Genomic DNA, 20675 nt, shown 5'->3' with positions numbered 1-20675 from the left:
GCCTATTTTGCACCCAAATCTCGCCATGTTACACAGTTGCCAGCATCCCATCCCACAGTGGTGTGGAAATATGCAATTAAATCATAGCAATAATAATGACTTTCATATACATATATATATTTACACATACAGTATATACAGTATATAGATAACAGATGACGAAACGCTGTAGCAGTCCGTCTCTAATGCTACCCACTTTGACGAGAACAATTAACTTTCTGCCATGTCATCATCATACTCACATGGCCTTTTAAAAAATGACAAAGAGGGACATCTATTCTAAGATTTGTCTTATCAGTGATTTTCTATAACAGTGCTAATAACTGTAATCCTCTGCTATTGTAATTACATTCCACAAAACCACATAAGTGTTTGTTGTTCTGCTTAGAATGACATTCCACTAAGAAAAGCGCATAGTGCTGGGAAGATGATGTAATACTGTGCAGTCACTGTTGTCACAGTGTAAGTCATTTACTACCCATAAATTACAGCTAATTAATTTACTTTAATAATAACATATTTATTCAGCATAGTATATAAGAATTAAAAAAAAAAACTTTTATCAAAAGCAGTTTTAAATTGTTGTCCATACATACTTATATTCTACATACTATCTGTAAGTCCACTCTTTGAAAGCTGCTGATGACTTGAATTTCATTCTACAGTAGCTGGGCATTTTTCTGTCTTGGAAACTGTGCAGGTAGGATTTCTGCATTGTAATTTTTGCCTTATGCTGCCCGGTTAGAAAATTGTTAAAAAAAACGATTGGATATTATAAAGATCCATCGAACATGCATGTGATAACGCCATCATTGTATCAAAATATTTCCCCCATTTGTTGACATATTAACAACATAAAAGGTGCATTTTTTGGTGGAAATGATGTAAAGATTTTTTTTACCTTTGTTAATCTTCTCACTTGCCAACTGTATTCAAAAGAGAGCTCTTTCTTTTCGTTGCTTGTTCTTCTGGGGTTACATTTTAACATGCGCATGCGCTGTAGATTTTTTTTTAGCTGTCTTTGATCGATTCCACTACTAATATTTAGAAAATCAATTGTTTTGGCTCAAAAAAATCTGATGTGATGGGTTTTTTTTGCCATAAAACTTTGCATTATGCTAATTGAAATTAGCCCACTAACATTTTGAAAGTCAAACGATCCAGCCTATGGAACCCTTTTTTGAATAATTTTCTAACCTTGTGCGGCCAGCATTGGAATCCTTCTACTCCTGCTGATTTTGTCATCAAGCAAATGAAAAACTCAGCTGGGTAAATGGGATTTTGTCATAATTGCTGTACTGTGGCTAGACCTCACCCTGATCCCAATCAAGAGATTTAAGAAGAAGATGGTGAATAAACACACTACAAAAAAAAAAAAAAAACATTTGTTTCAAATCAACTATTTAAAGGAAACCTCTACTGAGAAACATAGTTATAGCCAATTCACACCTTGCAATCAAACACCTTGGTAATGTGCACAGTAATGCATAAAATGTATGTTACAGGTTTTTGATGCATTTCCATTGAATCTCCTAAAGGAATTAAATGCTGAAAAAACTGATGTTTTTTTGTTTTTTTTTGATGCACTGCACTAAAATGCTGAGATAGACACTTTTCTATGGAGAAGATGGACACATGTTTTACTGTGTTGCAACATGTGTGTTCAAATGCAGCAATGTAAATGGGACCTTGCTATTCCCTTGGTTTTAAAATTTTTTGAGGTGACGAAGGTGAGCAAAGTACTGCTTGGACTTTGAATAAGGGGGACATACCCTGAAAACTTGTTCTGAAAAATTGAATGTTAATGCAAATAAAAAAAGCATCACAGACAGTACTCAATTGTTTCTGTAACAATTTTTGAGTCACTGAACCAATAACTGAGCCAATTCTTTCCCAGGCATCTCTTGCCTTCCCACTGTGCCAGTGGACCAAAGCTTTGTATATCACTCCCAAGAACCTTAGATGTAAAGACAGAGTGGTCGTTCAAGTCCCAGTCCCAGGGACAAATGGGATAGTGAAACTTAACAGACAACTAGGGGTTTATTTACTAAAGCTGGAGAGTCCAAAATCAGACTCCCTTCTGCATAGAAACCAATCCGCTTCCAGGTTTCATTGCCAAAGGTTCATTGAACAAGCTGAGGTTAGAAGCGGATTGGTTTCTATGCAGAAGGGAGTCTGATTTTGGACTCTCCAGCTTTAGTAAATAAACCCCCTACTGTCATGTACTCTTCTTATGCCACTGACTGCCATTTTGGAAAACATTTACAGGTTTTCTGTTTGCCTTAGGCCCTTTTCACATGGGGCGGACTCCATCAAGCAGGGGATCTGTCTGCTGATCACCACTGAGCAGGCAGATTACAGATCCATGCCGCTCTGCACAAGCGGACACAACCTACTGTTCTCTATGGGTGGTCAGATGTACCGTAAATAGACTGCCTGTCTGTTTACATCTGACTATCATTTAATTCGGTGGATGGATGATGAACATATCCCCATGCATCTGATTTTGGTGGATCCGATCGGATGCATGTGGGTGTAAATGGACACATGTCCATTTACATGCGCCTCCCCATAGGGAACAATGGGTGGTTCAATTGGGTCTGCCTAAAAAACAGACAGGCAGACCCCATCGTTCTGCATGTGTAAAAGGGACCAAACATATTAAAATAGTAGATGGCTGTTTGAAAGCTGCAAGTTGTGTGCTAAACTTAATTCTGCTGCCCTTTGAACTATATTACTGGTAAAGGTTCTAAATCTGTGTTGTAATAATGTTGTGATTGAATCAAAGTCCAAACCTTCAGTAAAAATGTAAGTCTCAGATGAGTGGTTTATAGTACAGTAGATAGTTACAGTTATTTATGCCAGCATATGGTAAAACTCATGTAACATGTGTGATCGATAGTGTTTCCAGGTTCTATATGATAAGCTCATGTGCACAATATAGTAGTCATATGATAAGCTCATGTAACATGAGTAATCGATAGTGTTTCCAGGTTCTATATGATAAGTTCATGTGCACTACTTAGCAGTCATATGATAATCCCATGTAAAATCACTGATCGATAGTGTTTCCAGGTTCTATATGATAAGCTCATGTGCGCTACATAGCAGTCATATGATAAGCTCATGTACACAATATACAGTCATGTGATCTATCAGGCTTTACAGGCATATGGGAGTATGGGGTGGAGGTGAGCTCTAAGCTACATTGACAGCTCCCAATTTCTCATTGTTGGAAGCTTCAAAGCAGTGACAGCTCAACACGGATGTAGAAAAATAAGGCTTGGTTCTCACTTTGATCTTACCTTTTACCTAGAGTTGTGTGAAAATGATGACATGCTTCTTAATATAGTTAACAGTTTGCGTAACTCTGTGCTTCCTATTACGCGCTTTGAGATACATAGCAAAATTACATTTTAAAAAGTTTTAAATTGCATTAGCAATTCTGGTTACTCTACTAACATTGTGAGGATTACATTAATTGGATGTGTACATTAGGATAATTGCCAGCCAAGTTTTAAAAACTCCACGAATATCTTAAATTTGCTGAAAAAATGTAATCTACTGTGCAGGAACCTAATTTTAGTCAAGAGACCAGTGACCAATACAGCTTTTAAATAATAAACCCACTGTCTCTTACCACAATTAAATGATTCTGGACTTTGGGGCATGGTGATAAGACTATGTCAATATAGATATTACTAATCTCTAGCAGGCAATTGCTGGGCCCAAGCAGAAGTAGTGACGTCTCCGCTCCCCTTAGCAACCAAACCAAGCCAATACCTTGAATTTCAGCGTTGCCATCAGTGGAGGAAGGAGCTGCAAGGTAAGGTAAGTATACTGTCACTTTACCTTGCATGGGCAAGGTGACAGTATTTCTTTAACACTGACCATTTACCTATGAAGGCAGCCTGAACCACAGTGCAATTCTTGACTTTGAAAAACAATGGCCTATTCAACAAAATGTTCCACCTGGGGAATTGCTTTCGTCTGGGAGTCAGGTGCGCCAAAGTTATTTAAAGAATTTATTTGAAGCCCCAACAGGAATCACATATATTGGATGACAGATTTATTGTCTGTGGGTAGCTTAACAACACAAAGAAGGCAAAGGAAATTTTTGACTTAAAGTTAATGCATAAACAAACTAATGCTAAACATCTTGCATTGTAACTATGGAGAGTGTGTTATTGGTTACAAAGCATGGAGCCAATGTTTACCTGGGATAAACACATTCGGATATTAGCTTGCTAAGCATGGATAACCTTCTGACTTGTTTCAGTAAACCCATTACATCTACATGGTATCCACTATTCATCTTGTTGTCACAGCATAACAATAAGGCTTTAGCTGCATGGGTAATTTGTTGACCATGAAAATTTGACAGAGAACTGTCCCTGCCACCAAAAGAGTCTGATTTTTTGTAACTCATAACTTTTAACCTACTTGCTACACCTGTTCATTGTTGCCAACTCATCCTTACATGAGTTTTAGAAGTTATTTGCCTAAGTATAGATAAAGCATTGAAGTTTTTTTAACAAAACGGGCAGTCTTCATTTCTCCATTTTTCCAGCACAGACAAAATTAACTAAGGTGTGAAAAAGCATGCTGTTTAATATTTCTAATGCACAAACCTTAATTTCCCAGTTCAAGTCAATTGATTAGGGCAATTTACAAAGTACGCTATATGTCGCCAAAAATGCATTGAATGCTTGAATTGGTCCACAGTTGTGGTATCTGCAGTCACTTGTTTTAATCTTTAAATTGCCTTTCTTATCCCTGTGGAACCTCTTGGATAGGTCCAGGTGGGTAAAAGAGGATCTGGCACATAACATTTGTATGACAGTTGATGAGTTTTAGCACCAGCAGGGGCAGGGCTTAAATTTTAATTTGAGTAGAAGTTGAGGCCAGATACATAACCTGGGCTTTGTATCAAAGGAACGTCACAGGGATAGTGGGGTATCACAAACTGCCTGTACATCAGCACTGCTGTCATCTTAGTAGTATTGTAGGAGCACTTTAAATATTCATAAACAATTACTATTCAAAGTTGCTATCATGCTATAGCAAAGAGCATTACTAAAACAAGTCTCTAATAGTTATGAAAAGAAAGATTCTCCATCCTACCCAGTGTCTTGCACAGGAGAATCAGCATTTCTTTAAACATATATAAATATATAAAGCAAGAAGTTCCTAAAAACACCAAAAGGGTGCACAAATGTCTTCTGGCACAAACTATCACCTATAATTATCTCTTTGCTTTATGTCTTAAAGAATAGCATTTTTAGCCAATCCTTCTCTTAATAAAAAAGAAAGGTTTACTATGCACAGTGTAACTATGTTTGTTTGCCTCGTTTGTTGGATACTCTGTTACGCTGGTAGGAGTATTGAGGATATGATTACAGCAGTGCCACTCCCACATCCTATCATTAACTTTTCTACAAGGGTAAATATTGAATTTCTCACACATTATAGGCTGACACCAAGCTTCCGACTTTACAGTTAAAATTACGTTACAAATAACTACTGAGTGTTTGATATATACGTAGAACAAATTGCTGTTTCCTAGATTGCCTGGAGAAGTACACAGCGTGCAAGGCAAGCTTTTCCAGTTACATTGAGTTTCACTATATGTTGTTTTTATGTTATGCTTTTTACATACATTTTTGTATTTTATGCCTATGCTAATCAATTATTGCTTTCCAAAAGAATTGCATCATTAGCCCTACACAGTTACATAGTTAGTCTGGTTGAAAAAAAGACATACATCTATCTAGTCCAATCATTAAAAGAGAAATAAAAATACAATCCTATATACACAATCCTATACCCACAGTTGATCCAGAGGAAGGCAAAAAACCCCAATAAAACAATTCAACTTGCTCCAGCAGACGAAAAAATGCCTTCCTGATCCTCCAAGAGGCAATCAGATATTCCCTGTATCACCTTTACCTATATTACCCTAATCTAAAATATTTTAATTGTTATTTTTTTATTGGCAGCACTTTTAAATGTATTAAAAATGTAAGTGGATCTTCTCGACAGCATTTCATATGTAGGTAGGCATAGAGAGGCAGATATCTCCCAGACATGAAGGATCAGCCGTATCATGCTATAATTTAAAAATGTGTTTGAATAGAGGAAGAGAGGATATGGGAAAGTGTGTATGTGTGTGCGGAATCAATTATGGTAGCCTTTACTGGGCTGGACATACACATTTCAACCTGTATAGTGTCTGAATGTCAACTGCAGGCAGATATGGGAAGTTTCTTATTACTGGTTTTAGTTAAAAACAAATAAAGAATGATTGATTGCAATTTTCGTAAGTTACCCATGAACTGGAGGCTGACTGTTATCTTTATCTATAAAACCCCAATTTGTAAACTAATATTGTATACACAACACTTGTTTCATTAAAACTTTAAAAAGCAATACGTAACAAAGTGATCTGAAATCAGATATGGCCTTTTGACACTACAGAACCCCAGTTTACTTCAAGTAAAAGCCTTAGTAGTAAAAAAAGGATTTTAATAAAGTGGTTGTAAACCTCAGACATGAAATATAAACATATCCCTCTATAGTGTGTACTTGTCTCAATCCAGGGTGCTAATTGTCATTTCTGTCTACTGCCTCATTCCTCTGCTATAAGCATGAATCACTTCTGACAACTAATCTTGATATCAAAGGGTTAAAAAGGCGACATGGGAGGGATCTCCAGAGATGACAGCCTCAGCTCTGTGATGGGGAGTGTGTCCCTTCTTTCCAATCAGCTCTCAGAACTCTCCTTACTGATGTAACGTCAGCTCTCTGCCCCCCTTCTTTTTTTTTTAGATATAAATTTTGTGCTTTGAATGGATATAGGGGAAAGACAGCTATAAATAAACAGGTACAACTTATGTAGGTGTATTTGCTTCATCTTTGTGTATCACCTGAGGACAGTCACTTCAGTGGCCATATGTAAGGGTTTACAAGCACAAGCAAAAATAAAACAGTAACTTCAGGGGTGTTGATTGTTTCAACCAAGCAGGTGTCTCATTATATCCTCTGAAAAAATGAAACAAGGGATTTTATTGTTCACTAGGGACAACCCTGCTTTTTTTTTTTTACCCAACATTGCCCAAAATTGAACAAATACTATTTTAATGTGATATTGCCATTAAATTAATTTCAGAACTATGCTTGTGACATACAATGTATTCTGATATTTATGCTGTATTATAAAAGCTAATCATTTTATATATTCCTTTTTTTCTTTAGGTTTTCACATGCTACAACTTGTTTGTGGGACAACAGGTGGACCATTATGTAAACCTGGGGAAAACTGTACAACTGAAATGGGTAAGAAAGGATTACATCTTTTAATTTTATCCTTGTAAACTGACACTAATGATTAATGCCCGGTTAAAAGAATGACTTAATATTTGTACAATTATATATTCAAAAGCACCTCAAGCAGCTTATCTGCCTGAGCCAACCCATTAGTACATATACAGTAGATGTACATTTCAGCAAGAGTTTATTAGCCTATTAGATTGATTAGTGTATAATGGTATAACTGTGCCCAAAAAATGCACCTAGACAGGAGGGAATCGTCCAAGGAGTCCTGAATTAGAATGAAATTAAAGACACCTCTGCTGTAAGCCTGTAATGCTAACCACTGATCTGTCATAATTTCCCCTTATATTCTAATTAGAAGTGGAAAAGAAATGTGATAGCAATATTTGGTAACAGAAGCATATATTTATTATTTTCGTAAGAAAATCTGGTAAAATGCTTTATATATTCATAATTTTTTGTGGTAAATATTCAGCTATAAACGTACAGTATCTATACACACAACTTAAATATATACAGTATATGAGAGTTATTTTACCTGCCAAAGGATTTGTATTTCTGTCCAATTCTGAGATTTACACGGCTCTGCCCCGTAGCACAGTCTTATCTAACAGGTGGGGGGGGGGGGGGTGACCTTTAGCTGAGGCAGATTCACTTTCACACACTGGTCCCCTCGCCAACCTCACCCTGTGACTGGACAATGAATGGAGAAGTAGCAGACTGGTGTGTCACACTGTTCACTACTCCTATCATCATGGTTTCTCCCTCTCCCTCTCAGATCTCTGCTGTACAGATTGTACTGAAGGCTGCAAAAAGTATTGATACTAAGTCAAATTTAGGTACTTGAACTTCCTGTATAAAGAAAAAAAATAATTATATATTAAAGATTAGAGAGCTGCATTAATTTGTGTTTTTTATACTGTATCTGCCTGGAGTTCAGCTTTATAGTGATTCTAAATAATTTTTTTTATAGTAAATATGTTTTATATACCTGCTCTCTACAATGGTTTTGCCCAGAGAAGGCTTGGTCCTCCTCTTCTGGGGTCTCCAGCTGTGACTCCTGGCTCCTCCTCTTTGACGAGAGCTCCTATAGGAAGCAGCTTCCTATGAGGGCACTTGTGCTGGCTCAATTGCAAGCCGTGATGCCTGTGTCTATAGACACAGACAGCACAGCTCAGCCTGCCCCCCACTCCCTCATCAAAGGACATGAATTTCTCTCTGTCATGTGGAGAGGGGAAGAGAGCGGGGAGAGCTGCTGCTTTCTGGTACAGTGCTGGATTGAGATCGGGCTTGGGTATTTTGGGGTGGCTGAGTGGATCCTTCATGCAGAATGTTTTTTTGCCTTAATGCAGAGAATACATTAAGGTAAAAAAAAGAAAAACTTAGTGCATTTCCCAACATCCCTAAATGTAATATTGGCATGGAGTCACAATTATACAGTCAAAAGCAGTATTACTTTTATAGTATGGTTAATACAATTGTTAATACAATTGCGTTTGCATGCTTATTTACAATGCATTTTTTTGTTATCAGTGAAAACAACTGAAAGCCCACATGGGTCAACACTGAAAGTATCAAAATGTGCGCCAGAGATGAGCAACTACTGTATTAATGGTCAGTGCTTGTACCATGAGGAGGCAGATGAACACTACTGTCAGTAAGTACCTATTACTCTATAAGAATGTAGAGAAATGACATAAGTTGTGTTTATGTCAAGCATCCAATCGTGTGCAGGGAAATATCTTTGTCACATGATTGGATGTTTGATGCACATTTTTTTTAACGTTACTTCATTTTTAATAACTGAAAATGTTACTAAAGGCACATTTTTTAAAGAAAAAATGATGTTATACTTACCTGCTCTGTGCAACAATATTGCAATGATAGGTCACGTTCCTTATTTGGCAGTCCCTGTCAGTGCTGTCAGGTCTTCCTTCTTTCGGGGGCCTTCTGTAGCAAAAATGAGTGCTAAGTAGGCACCTGTGCATGTTTGCTCCTGTTGGGTCCCGAGTCGGGCTGTGTGCTTGTGGGCAAGGCCTACTCGCCCTGCACACAGAGGTACCTTTTGAGCAGAACACACTTATCAATTTCCAGGACCAGGCGCAGACTGCGGTCATGTGAAGAATCTAACATTAGGCAGTTCCCCGATTTAGAGATAAGCCTTTACTTTGTGCAGTAAAATACAGAGTTCCTTAGAAAAGTGTCCCATATTACTACACACTATAACTTTAGTAGTTCTTGCTTTAGGAGGGATGTGCTGAGCGACGACTCAGCCAGTCCAGCTTTCCTTTATTACCTCACTCCCAGTAACAGAATGGGGTTCCGCCAAGCACAAAGCGTGACCTCATGAGTGCTCAATAACTTCTTCCTTCCCATACCTCGTGACCAGGCCATTAATCTCCATAATGTGGGTTCAGTTATGGTTGCTTTTGGGGGCAGAGTCAACATTGACCCTCTAGGAGGACCTGTCAACCTTATCAGGTACCACGGCTAATGACTGATTGCTTGGTGTCTTGAACATGTGCTTGGCATGTCTCTTCTTTATCTTGCTGAGGTAACCCTTTGGTAACAATGTTACTTCATACTCCTTTGTGCTATACAGACCCTGGTTTTAGAGACGCCAGAACCAACATGCACCCCTTTGAATAAATTTATTAATGTAACTTTATTAAACAAATTGCAGGCCAACAGTTCTTTATAAACAACTTCCTTATCCCTAATCTAACTACAGTTTTATTGCTGCCCAAGCATACTTCTATAAGGTGACAGTCCATGCTGGTTTTCTCCACGGCTTGGATGTTCTCTGGAACCGGAGTCCTCTGACGGACTGCAAGGCGCAGCAGTCCTCCTACCAGCTGGAGATCACATGTTCAGGCTTGTCTGTGTCTTCTTCCCGTGCAGCAGCTCTGTGTGTTCAGAGCTCTTCCCCCTTATAGTTACAGCACAGGGGTGAGGGCACAGCTCAAAAAGACCGGGAACTGCAGAGACAGGTTTAACTCCTTCCCAACCTGAAAGGAGTTCACTTACTAACAGAAAACATTTCCTCATGTAGGCAATCTGCCTACATGTGTCCATAGACACACATATCCCCAGTAAACCATGCCTCTTTTCCCTTCTCACAAGCATTTGACTTATTGCAGCAGGAGCCTATGGATCTGCTGCCCCTAGTTTCTCTTGTGAAAGCAGGAAAAGAGGGGAGTGGTGCTGAGTCAAAGACAGTGTTGGAGCAATTACATGGAGCCAAGTAAATGTTTAGCAACATGGGGGGTGGGGTAGGGCAGTTAGTGGGGCATTTTTTACCTTAATGCAAAGAATGCATTAAGGTACAAAAAAATCCTCTTACAACGTACTTTAATCTGTAGTTAAGCTATAAAAAGGGTTATTTATATAACTTGCTTTAAATCTTTTAAGAAAGTATTGCTGATGACTTGTATGTTAGTTGCAAGTCCTGTGTGGACATATTTCCATAAATGTGGCACATTCATTGTACTGCTATATTTACTTACAGTGAAATAAAAAATAATAATATGATAATATATTAGGATATGGTGAGAACCTGAGATAGGGTGAAATTTTATTGATCAATAATCACCTCTTTTGTTCTTTAGGTGTGAGAGAGGTTATCTAGGACTTCGCTGTGCTCACTCAGAACTTGTAAAGCAACCTCTCAATGACGAATACTTGGCGCTCATCGTCTTTTTAACATCTATGTTGCTTATAGTAACTGCCTTGGCTGTGTTCTTTGCACTTAAGTGGTAAGTGATTTTAATTTAACTATCAGCTTGTAATTTTTAAAGTACACTGACTGAACATGTGCTTTGGAAGAGAGAAAAGTACTATTTTGAATGAAAAATGGCATTGTAGAATAAAGACATACTTAATAGCATGGAGAGTAAAATAAAATGCTACACTGAAAAAGGAATGATGACTTATCAGGGAGATTTCCCTTTACTTCCTGTCCCATAGCCAAAGCAAGACGTAAGAGGAAATCCCTGCAAATAAAAGGGAATCCATGGGGGCCCCCCAGATCAACAGAGCTAGTGTTCCTATTAGAAGATTTCCCCTCTATTACTGTTCTCTGGGCAACCCAAAATGTGTGATTTTCTTTTGCTTCCATTTTTGATGATAATGGTAAACTGGATAAATAGAGAGTGTGAATTTCCCTAATGGGGGCAGAGATACCAAAAAAAGTAGTCTAATCCATCTGTATTCTGTCAAAACTAAAAAAAAGTTTTGCCTTTAGTTACACTTTCATATGTTTCAGCATCTCAATAAGATCTTTTGAAAGTATTTGCTAAGTATTTACTATATGACATTACAGAATTCCTAATAACTGCCATCATGGCTGTGTCCAATTAGAAGAGGCTTAAAGTAGAAGCCAAGCCAAAGCTGAATGTAGGGGGCAAATTAAACATTTTACAGCTGTACCTGGAACATGAATAGAGGGAAAGCCCTGTTCTAGTGGGAGCTATCAAACCTGGAACTACCTTCTTTGAGTGATTTTCTCACACATCCTAACAAGCCTCTCAGTTGGGAATGCACGAGGAATCACATTACAAGAGAGCTGAATAGCACTAAAAAAAACTTTAAATACTGTATTCAAAACATTAAAAAAGATGTCACTGGAGTTGTACTTTAAGGATTGTCCAAGTTTTGATGATCTCCTATAAAAGTGAAAGGTCGATGGTATGCCAAGCCCTAAATAATCTTTTGTGGCAAATGTATATTTAAAAAAATCATGGCTGTTGTGAGAGTCCAGATCAGTTGAGCTCATTTACATGGTGCTGAAGTTGGTAGTATTGATGGTCTCGTTGATTCAGGTCATTTTACATACACACACCGACCGCTTTATTAGGTACACCTTGCTAGTGCCAAGAAAATATCTCTCCCACCATTACACCACCACCAGCCTGAACCATTGATACAGGACAGGTTGGATCCATGTTTTCATGTTGTTTATGCCAAATTCTGACCCCACCATCTGAATGTTGCAGCAGCCAGTCTGTCCATTCTTTTCTGACCTTTGACAAGGCATTTTCGTCCACACAACTGCCGCTCACTGGATATATTCTCTTTTTTGGACCATTCTCTGTAAACCCTAGAGATGGTTGTGAATGAAAATCCCAGTAGATCAGTTGCTTCTGAAATACTCAGACCAGCCCATCTAGCACCAACAACCATGCCAAGTTCAAAGTCACCTTAAGCAGAGTTCCACTCATCCTGTCAAAAAATAAAAGTCAGCAGCAACAAAAACTGTAGTTGCTGACTTTTAAAAAACAGCCACTTACCTGTCCCTTGGTCCTGTGGTGTGCCCCCCGCAGCCCGTTTCACCGGCCGTCCTGTATTCCAGGAGGCCGGCATCTTCTGTGTGGGCACCCGGCTGTGATAGCTTGGGTACCCACTGCGCATGCGTGAGTAGCACTGCGCTTCATGAATGGTCCTGTAGTCTTCTGGGAACTGTCACGTGTCCCAAAAGACTACAGGGAGGGAGGGAGGATCGCCTAGGCATTCAGACTGGAAGTGGGAGCGGGTACCTGTCTGATTCAGGTACTTGTTCCCCCTGCCCCCCAAAGGTGCCAATCCTTAATGGAGAGCGGGGCAGCAGTCCTTAAAGTGGAACTTCTCCTTTTGGGTGGAGCTCCACTTTAAGTCCCCTTTCTTCCCCATTTTGATGCTTGATTTGAACTTCAGCAAGTCGTCTAGATGCCTAAATGAGTTGAGCTGCTGCCATGTGATTGGCTGATTAGCAAAATGTGTTATCAAGCAATTGAACAGGTGTACCTAAAAAAGTGGCTGGTGAGTGTATATTACAAGGCAATTAATCAGTCTCAAGAAAGTAGTAGCAGTATCAAAAATTCTCAGTGTAGTGGACTGAAACAGCAGTTAATTATGTGTACTTATTGTTTTCGCTACAGGTACAGACTTAAGAAATCTTCTCAGCCTGACCAGAAGTACATGGGAGTCAATACTCCACTCGCATAGAATCCTGGCTTTCCATGAAGGTCAAAGAGAAATTAGTGTTCCCAAAGCAGCTGGTGCTCTCAGCTACATTTAATGTAAACTATTCATTTCTTGAGTTTTTGTATTGTTCAATATTTATATATTTAGATTTGTTTTGTGCACTGCAGGTCAACCATGACTGATTAGTATTGCTGTTAATATTGTTGTATGTATTATTTGTGACCATCACCTAATAGTACATTTGTATGTAAATATTTTACAGAATTGAATAATTTTTGTAAGCTGGGTTTTTTTATGGAATATTTATGTATCTTTGTATTTGTTGTAAATTATTTTGTAATGCCTGGAGTAGGACAGGCCAAAGTTGGTTTGACGCTCCAATTTTTGAGCATTGTTTGTACTTATTGGCCCATTTTCGCTTAAATGGGTGGTGATAAAGAGCAAATTAATAATTGTAGGTACACCTTATTGCACAGGTACATTTTCCAACTGGTTGGAAAATCCCCCAACAAGCAGATATGGATCCTTTAATCTAATTGAGAAGAGTGAAAAATAATAAGTACCACATGGGAGCCATAATTAGTAGACTATTATGAGGAGACCAGACACACATTAGTCATGTGAGCATGGATAGATACAACCCAACCCATGATTCTCATGGACTTCTCTGCCCATCTATTAATCTTATTTTATGTCCAGTGTATACCTTGACATTGTGCAATAATACACAGATTAATGTACAATTTAGTTGTTCCTCCATAATATTATTTGGCACCTAATTAATGTACCTCTTAAATTATCCATACACTGACAGATTGATTAACCTGAAATATTTTAAATGTGTGCTACCCAATCTGCAGCACACTTTGGCATTCATGGTGCTGATCAGATATGACTGATATAGTCAAATCAATGTGTGCTCATACATATACCACACAGCAGATTTACATCCATAGCCTGATTAGGTCTAAAATGATTTAATATGCTTGATAATAAGTATGCCTATGGACATGTTGACTGATGTTGAACACACACAATTATTAAAAAAAATAAATAAAATAAATTATATTAAAAACCAAAAGTCTTTTTATAAAGGACAAATGTGCTAGGCATGCAGTGGTGTATTTATTGACCATTGTGACTTCTGAAACCATACAGGAAAATTATGGCAACAAGCTTCTGAAGATGTTAAGGAATGTCAAGGCATGAATCTCCCCTTGCTGTAATCTTTAAGTTTGGAAGATGTAATGTATGTACCGCAGGGATGGAGAGGTTTCTGCTTTGGCATAGGGAATCATCAATGTGCTAAATATTCCACTACGGTGGAAATCAACAAGATAATAATGATTTTTTTTCTGGCTGTTCTAAGCTGATTTGAGACACTGTTTTGGTTCCAGATTTTATATATGTAACAAAAAATTTACTTTTTGAGCTATAATAAAAGCTTCTCTTTTGTAAGAACTATTAATATAAAGCAAGCATTTAAAGGAAGCCTGTCATGGAGGAATTACATAGACTGCCATAGCTGTTCTGCTTCTATAAAAAGACTAGTTTTGGTTGTCATGTTGATCCCCTGGCTTTAAAATTTCCATGGACCTTGAACAAGTATGACCTGAACAGCCTCTGTTGTGTTAATTCATTTTTCTATAATAATAATAATTTAAGGTTATCAAGGAATAGCTTTCATTTATTTGATAGTTCCAAAAGCAAAATGCACTGTATTTATATTTATTAAGCTATCAAGTGACACGGACTGGATACTGAGCCTTTTTTCTCTGTGCACAATATGCATGTTCCCTTGAATGGAATTCTAGCTTTCAGGAAATAGCAAGCAGAAATAATTCTGTATTTAAGTGATCATCAAAGTGATCCTTTCAACAAAATATTGTAGTAGTCTTCAGCTACTAAGGATTGATTAGATCTTATCAATCACTCTATTATGGACCATTATTGCATACAATGGAATTGCTCTCCAGGATATGGGTATTCTCTGCAGCTTATACCAGAGGCCTGGGTAAGACCATGTCCATCCAGGACAGCCATTCTCTTCCTCCATAGGTTGCTGGTTCTTGCATAGTTCCAGGGCCAACATAACTTGGCAGAGCCAGTGGCATTACACCAATCGTCTTTTTTAGCTGTCTGTGAGAGTGGATGTCTCATCACGGCTGTAAGGGGAGATTCTTCCATCTGGCCACCAGTGTAAGAGGCATTCTCCCCACTTAATTGATATTAGCAGGGGTTTCCCAAGACCTGAAAATTATTTCAAGGGTTCCTCTGTGGTTAAAAATTTGAAGAAAGGCTGATCTAGGAGATATTTTACCTTGCTATACTAAGCAATTTCAGGCAGGTGGCGTGTCTAATAATTTGTGCTACCTGCCATAGAAGTAACATTATCCAGTATGGCACTGCCGAGACTGTATGGTGGACACTCTTAAGTGTTTGGGTTCTGCGGTGCTTTAAAAGTATTAAACTGTTATGTCAGATTGACATGTTTTCTTAGTGTAACCTTAATGCTATTTCCAGCTCAATTAAAATAGATACATTGCTAAAGTAATTTATGATTGTGTTTATAATAAATTAATTTTATGCAGGGAATAAAACATCTATATGTATGTTATTTCACACAGTTTAGTAATCAACTGCATAGGGAAGCAACAAGTTGATGCAATATTAATGTAAATTCAATATAGTAATCTAATGAACACAGTCGCATTTATTTAATGTGGTTGCCTCATTTGCTTGTGCTGGCAAAAGCAACACTAAGGCCTTGTGCACCCTGGACAGCTGCTCCTAGGGGCATCTGGGTTTTTTTTCTAACTCTAAATGCCCCTGCATTTTGCACACATAGAGGTTGATTTACTAAATCAGTTTATAACTTCAGTTTGATCAATTAAAGGATAGGTTCACCTTTCATAACATGTTACATATCACATATTCAGGGTGTAACATGTAACATGGTATGAATAGACCAGTCCCTGCTCCCCCACTTTGACAGCTAGCAGGGAATCTTCTCCTCCCACTAGCAAAAAATGTGGTCGTGCGGGGCTCTGCTCGCCCAGCCGTGTCACAGAGAACTGTGAATGAGAAACTACAAATCCTGACAGTCTTAGCGGCTTCTCAATGAACTACCACAGAGCTGTGCAGCGCTGTGCTAATTCATTCATTCTTCCTGTTAGTTTATCCGCTTGCCCATTTATCCTGTAAAGGCAAGCGGATATACTGACAGGTCTGCAGGAGGTCTGCATAGCGCCAGAGATCTGCTGATTGCTGGTGCAATGCTTTACAGGCTCCTGCAACAAAAAATATTAAGTGCACATTTTTTACCTGCAAAAAAATGTGCATTTATTATTTTTTTAGCAAAAGGTGAACTTATCCTTTAAGCTTTGACATAAAAACCCATGGAAACTGATTGGTTTCTATGCACAGCTGCACCAGATTTTCCATTCTCCAGCTTTAGTAAATCAACTCCATAGGCTTTTAGAGGAGTTTAGAGGCAGAAACAAAAACCCAAATGACAGTCCATCCAGGAGCGTTTTGGCAGAAAAAATGCTTGATGCCCATAAAGGCGTCTAGATGCTAGAAGTGTTTAGCACTTGAGCTTTAATTCATTTCAATGGCCAGAATAAATTAATATTATGGCCAATGAAATGAATTAATGTCCAAGCACTTGACTCACCTAAATGTGCCTAAACGCAGTATACACTTTTACAGGTGTCAAGCATTTTTGTGCCAAAGTTCTGCTACCAGGAGGAAGGGCTTCTAGAAGAGTTGGCAAAACGTCCTGTGTGCATGAGGCCTTAAGTGAGTTTGTTGCCTATCCTGGCATGCCTCTTTTGTTGTTACAAAAGTACAGGGAAGTTTTAGGCATTGACAGTACATCTGGGCTATCCTAAAGCAGAACTGTGGTTTAATTCACGCATTTATACATACATTTACTTTACAGTTGCAAGGAAGAAACTTACTTTAATGCTTATTTGCAAAATTGTCATGCCAATGGCTACATGTATATGTTTCCAAGGTGGTTTGTATGTGCAGCAGAAGGGCCCTGGAAACGCCTATGACCTCTGCCTTGATCTTTTCTAGTTGCCTAGCTCAGAGATTATGAGCTTTTCTCTGCTTCCCTCTTTGCAAAAGGGGCAGTGCGCAATGTTTCGTAGATTACTCCAAGTCTCACAGTACATCTTCCCTTTAGTGATGTCACTCTCCTTTGAATCCCTCCCACTAATAACTAAGCAGAGATACTGAGAAGCATTAGGAACAATGGATGGCAGAAATTTATCAGGGCAATATAAGCAAATTAATTTGTTTAAAGATTGGGAAGTGGCAACAACATTACCCATAAATACAAGGACCTGTTTTCAACATAGTATAGTTTTCCTGGAATAAAACAGTGCAAATAGTAGTAACCCATAACAAGTAAGTGAAAATCGGTTTGTAATTGCTGCAATACACTTCTTCACTTTGAACATTGCTTTTTTTTCAATAAATTAATTTGAATATACTGTATACTGCAGACATGCTGCTTCATCACTCTAAAATCCTGCCAGTTTCTCTGTATTAGAGACTTGTAATCCAACAATACCAAATGATTAATATGTCTTTTGTACTATTATTTACACTTGTCATTAGCTAAGTTGTTGAAGCATATGTGAATAATTTGTTCAAAGAATTATTGCTGTTGTTGACAGAAAAAAAAAGTATATTAGTTGAAGCATTATTTATACAGTGACAGATTAAAATAAAATTATTCAAAATCACAGTTTATGTGTGGTATTTTTTTAACTGCAAAGTTCATTGATCATTAAATATTGTTTGTTTAGAGTGCAGCATTAAAAAACCAGTTAAAGGGGCAGTTTTACTTGCCAAATAAATTTGTATTTCTCTCCATCCAGGTCTGAGATAAAAGCCAACCATACACGGATCAAAATTTAGCCGGTTCAGCAGGGTCCGTCCCAATTTCGATCTATGTGTGGGCTAGCTGGTTGTACACAAAATGATCTATTAATCAACTTCTGTACAACCCAAAAACAACTGGATTTTTCCAAATGATAGCCGACAATACCAATCACTATATTCTGCATTTGGGAAGGCATAATACATTAGCACAGTGGGAAGGATTCCCCCTTCCACACATTTTTTTTCTGTTCGACCCGCTGGTTGAACGATATAAAAATGATTCATGTATGGCCTTACACTGCTCTACTGTACATAACATAACAGTCAGGCAGATGGCATCACTTATTATGTTACAATTATATACTGAGGGGTATAGTGAGGAATATAGTAATGTCCTCTCTCCTCCCCCAGCCTGTTGATTGAACAGTGAAGGAACAGTAGGAGACTGATGCCCACTCTTCTCTCTCCTCCTACTGTATAGGGGACTGCTATACAAAGTCTAATTCAGCCATTAATTGCATTAAAATTGCTGATTCTTAGGTGTTCAAATATGTATGTTCAGCAGTGCAAGACAAATAAATTCTTTAAAAATCATACAATGTGATTTCCTAAAATCTTTTTTTAAATTCTGTCTCTCAGAGTGGGAATACACCTACAATGTGAATTTCAGACCCCTCCATGATTTCTAAGTGGGAGACCTTGCAAAATTGCAGGGTGTTCAAATACTTCTGTTCCTCACTGTATACAGTGAAGTAAAAAAGTATTTGATCCCCTGATTTTGAATGCTTGCCCACTCACAAAGAAATGATCAGTCTAAAAGTCAAATGGTATGTGTATTGCAACACTGAGAGACAGAATAGCATCAAAAAATTCTAAAGAAATGCATGTCTAACAAATTACGCACTGATTTGCATGTTCATGAGGGAAATAAGTATTTGATCCCCTTCACAAAACACTTGTCTTCACTTAGTACTTGGTGGCAAATCCCTTGTTGGCAATCACAGACGTTTCCTGTAGTTGGCCACCAGCTTTGCACACATCTCAGGAGGGTTTGGTCCACTCCTCTTGACAGATCCTCTCCAAGTCATTAAGGTTTGGTGGCTGACATTTGGTCAACTCAAACTTTCAGCTCCCTCCACAGATTTTCAATCAGATTAAGGTATGAAGACTGGATAGGTCACTCCAGGACCTTAATGTACTTCTTCTTGAGCCACTCCTTTGTTGCCTTGGCCGTGTGTTTTGGGTCATTGTTATGCTGGAACACCCATCCACGACCCATTTTCAATGCCCTGGCTGAGGGAAGAAGGTTCTCACCCAAGATTTGACGGTGCATTGCCCCGTCCATCGCCCCTTTGATGCGGTGCAGTTGTCCTGTCCCCTTAACAGAAAAACACCCCCAAAGCAGAATGTTTCCACCACCATGTTTGACAGTTGGGATGGTGTTCTTGGGTTCATAGGCAACATTCCTCCTCCTCCAAACACTGCGAGTTGAGTTGATGCCAAAGAGCTAAATTTTGGTCTCATCTGACCACATTTTCAACCAGTCCTCCTCTGGATCATTCAGATATTCAGTGGCAAACTTCAGATGGGCCTGGATATGTGCTTTCTTGAGCAGAGGGACCTTGCGGGCACTGTAGGATTTTAATCCTTGTCGGAGTAGTGAGTTACCAATTGTTTTCTTGGTGACTGTGGTCCCAGCTGCCTGGAGATCATTGTCAAGATCCTCATGTGTAGTTCTGGGATGATTCCTCACTGTTCTCATGATCATTGATACTCCACGAGGTCTTGCATGGTGCACCAGACCTAGGGAAACTGACAGTTGTTTTGTGTTTCTTCCATTTGCGTATGATTGCACCAACTGTTTTCACCTTCTCACCAAGCTGCTTGGCTTGTAGCCCAGCCTTGTGTAGGTCTACAATCTTGTCCCTGACATCCTTGGACAGCTCTTTGGTCTTTGCCATGGTGGAGAGTTTGGAATCTGATTGTTTGCTTGCTGCCATGGACATGTGTCTTTTATACAGGTAACAAAATGAGATTAGCAGCATTCCCTTCTAATCTCAGCTTGTTACCTGTATGAAAGACACCTGGTAGCCAGAAATCCTGCTGAATGATAGGGGATCAAATACTTATTTCCCTCATGAACATGCAAATCAGTGCACAATTTGTTAGACATGCATTTCTTTTGAATTTTTTGTTGCTGTTCTGTCTCTCAGTGTTACAATTCACCTACCATTCGATTTTTAGACTGATCATTTCTTTGTGATTGGGCAAACATTCAAATTCAGCAGGGGATCAAATACTTATTTCCTTCACTGTATGTGTGTAGCACCATACTAGGTAGGTGCTAGGGTAAGTAGATTATAGTTGGTTCCCCTGCTTAACAGGAAAACTGCTAGGAAAATCTAATGATTAATAGAAAACTGCAATTTTTTAGTAATGCCTGCTCAGTGTGTTCAAGTGCTGTTAGCTCTGCCTCTGGCTTCTTC

General features: G+C 38.5%; 1 protein-coding gene across 1 annotated transcript in view; it reads left to right on the top strand.

Annotated features, from left to right (window-relative positions):
* Positions 1–18052, top strand: part of EREG (epiregulin) — a 31712-nt gene extending 13660 nt beyond the window's left edge. Inside the window, exons 2-5 of the mRNA XM_089663705.1 lie at positions 7255–7335; positions 8866–8989; positions 10941–11087; positions 13248–18052. Of these exons, the coding sequence (XP_089519831.1) occupies positions 7255–7335; positions 8866–8989; positions 10941–11087; positions 13248–13314 (419 nt within the window). The 3' untranslated portion in view covers positions 13315–18052. The remainder of the gene's footprint in view (positions 1–7254; positions 7336–8865; positions 8990–10940; positions 11088–13247) is intronic.
* The last annotated feature ends 2623 nt before the right edge of the window (positions 18053–20675 follow it).

The sequence above is a fragment of the Staurois parvus genome, unplaced genomic scaffold (genome assembly GCF_062004578.1).
Source record: "Staurois parvus isolate SC_StPar_1 unplaced genomic scaffold, SC_StPar_1.0 ptg000044l, whole genome shotgun sequence".
Taxonomy (NCBI): Eukaryota; Metazoa; Chordata; class Amphibia; order Anura; family Ranidae; genus Staurois; species Staurois parvus.
The sequence above is the reverse complement of the archived record's forward strand: the minus strand, read 5'-3'. Positions and strand labels throughout refer to the sequence as shown.